The 929-nt window shown below is 70.3% G+C and overlaps 1 protein-coding gene across 1 annotated transcript in view; it reads right to left on the bottom strand.

Moving 5' to 3' along the window:
• Positions 1-34: 34 nt before the first annotated feature.
• EMIHUDRAFT_231737 (hypothetical protein) overlaps positions 35-929 on the bottom strand; it is a gene marked incomplete at both ends in the record, with an annotated part of 1,839 nt that continues 944 nt past the window's right edge. Inside the window, 5 exons of the mRNA XM_005783935.1 lie at positions 35-61; positions 144-248; positions 446-505; positions 633-737; positions 808-876. Coding sequence (XP_005783992.1) covers positions 35-61; positions 144-248; positions 446-505; positions 633-737; positions 808-876 — 366 coding nt within the window. The remainder of the gene's footprint in view (positions 62-143; positions 249-445; positions 506-632; positions 738-807; positions 877-929) is intronic.

Raw genomic sequence — 929 nt, 5'->3', positions numbered from 1 at the left:
GGGGCGCGCGCGACCGCGGGAAGCCGCTTCTCGCTCAGCAGCGCGGAGAGCGACACGGCGGCTAGCTCGCGCACGCGGTCGATCTTCTCGACGGCCTGTTTACAGCGTGAAGCGTGAAGAGACGCCGTTCACAGCTCGCGCACCCGGTCGATCTCCTCGACGGCCTGCTGGGAGAGGGCCGCGGCGAGCCGCTGGCAGAGCGAGGGCAGCGCGGCCTGCAGCGCCTCGGCCTCGGCCTCCGCCTCCCCCTGAGAAAGAGGGGCGTGCCGCCGTCAAAAGCAAAAGCGGGTGCCGCGCGGCAGCCCCACTCGGCTGCAGCCTCCGCCTCCGGGGGTGGCGAGAGTTGCGCCGCGTGCGAGTCGCCGGTGCTGCCCGGCGCGCCGTGCTCGGGAGGGGTGGCGAGGCGGAGGAGGGGGAGCGCGGCATGCATCGCCGCCTCGCGCACCCAACTGCCGACGTCCCCTCGGTTGTCCGTCTGGTAGTCCCCAAAGGCGTCCAGACAAGCCTACTCACACCCGGGAGTGTGAAGAGACGCCCCCTTTCACAAGTGGCAGTCGTCCGTCCATCCAGCCAAGCCTCGAAGATCTCGAGGAAGAGCGGCGTGGTCAGCCCGCCTACGATCTCTCTCGTACCGCGCCAGTCCACAGCGCGCGCATGTGCAGGCGAGGAGACGTCGGCGTGGCCAAGCCGCCCTCGGAGCCGGTCGCGACGAGCCCCGCCGTCTGAGAGAGCTCGACCTGTTCACAGCGGGAGGCGTGAAGAGACGCTGTTCACACGAGCTACGCCGCCGGGGAGAGATCCCCCCACCAGAGCAGAGATCGCGTTGCGGCGCGTCTCGGGGTCGCGCAGCTCCGCCACCGCCTCCGGCCGCGACGCCTGCATCGGCGAATCACGAGCGGGGCTCGGTGGATAGTGAAAAGTGAGTTGCA

This window comes from Emiliania huxleyi, assembly GCF_000372725.1.
Source record: "Emiliania huxleyi CCMP1516 chromosome Unknown EMIHUscaffold_175, whole genome shotgun sequence".
Taxonomy (NCBI): Eukaryota; Haptophyta; order Isochrysidales; family Noelaerhabdaceae; genus Emiliania; species Emiliania huxleyi.
Note: the sequence above shows the minus strand (reverse complement) of the source record. Positions and strands in the feature narration are given on the sequence as shown.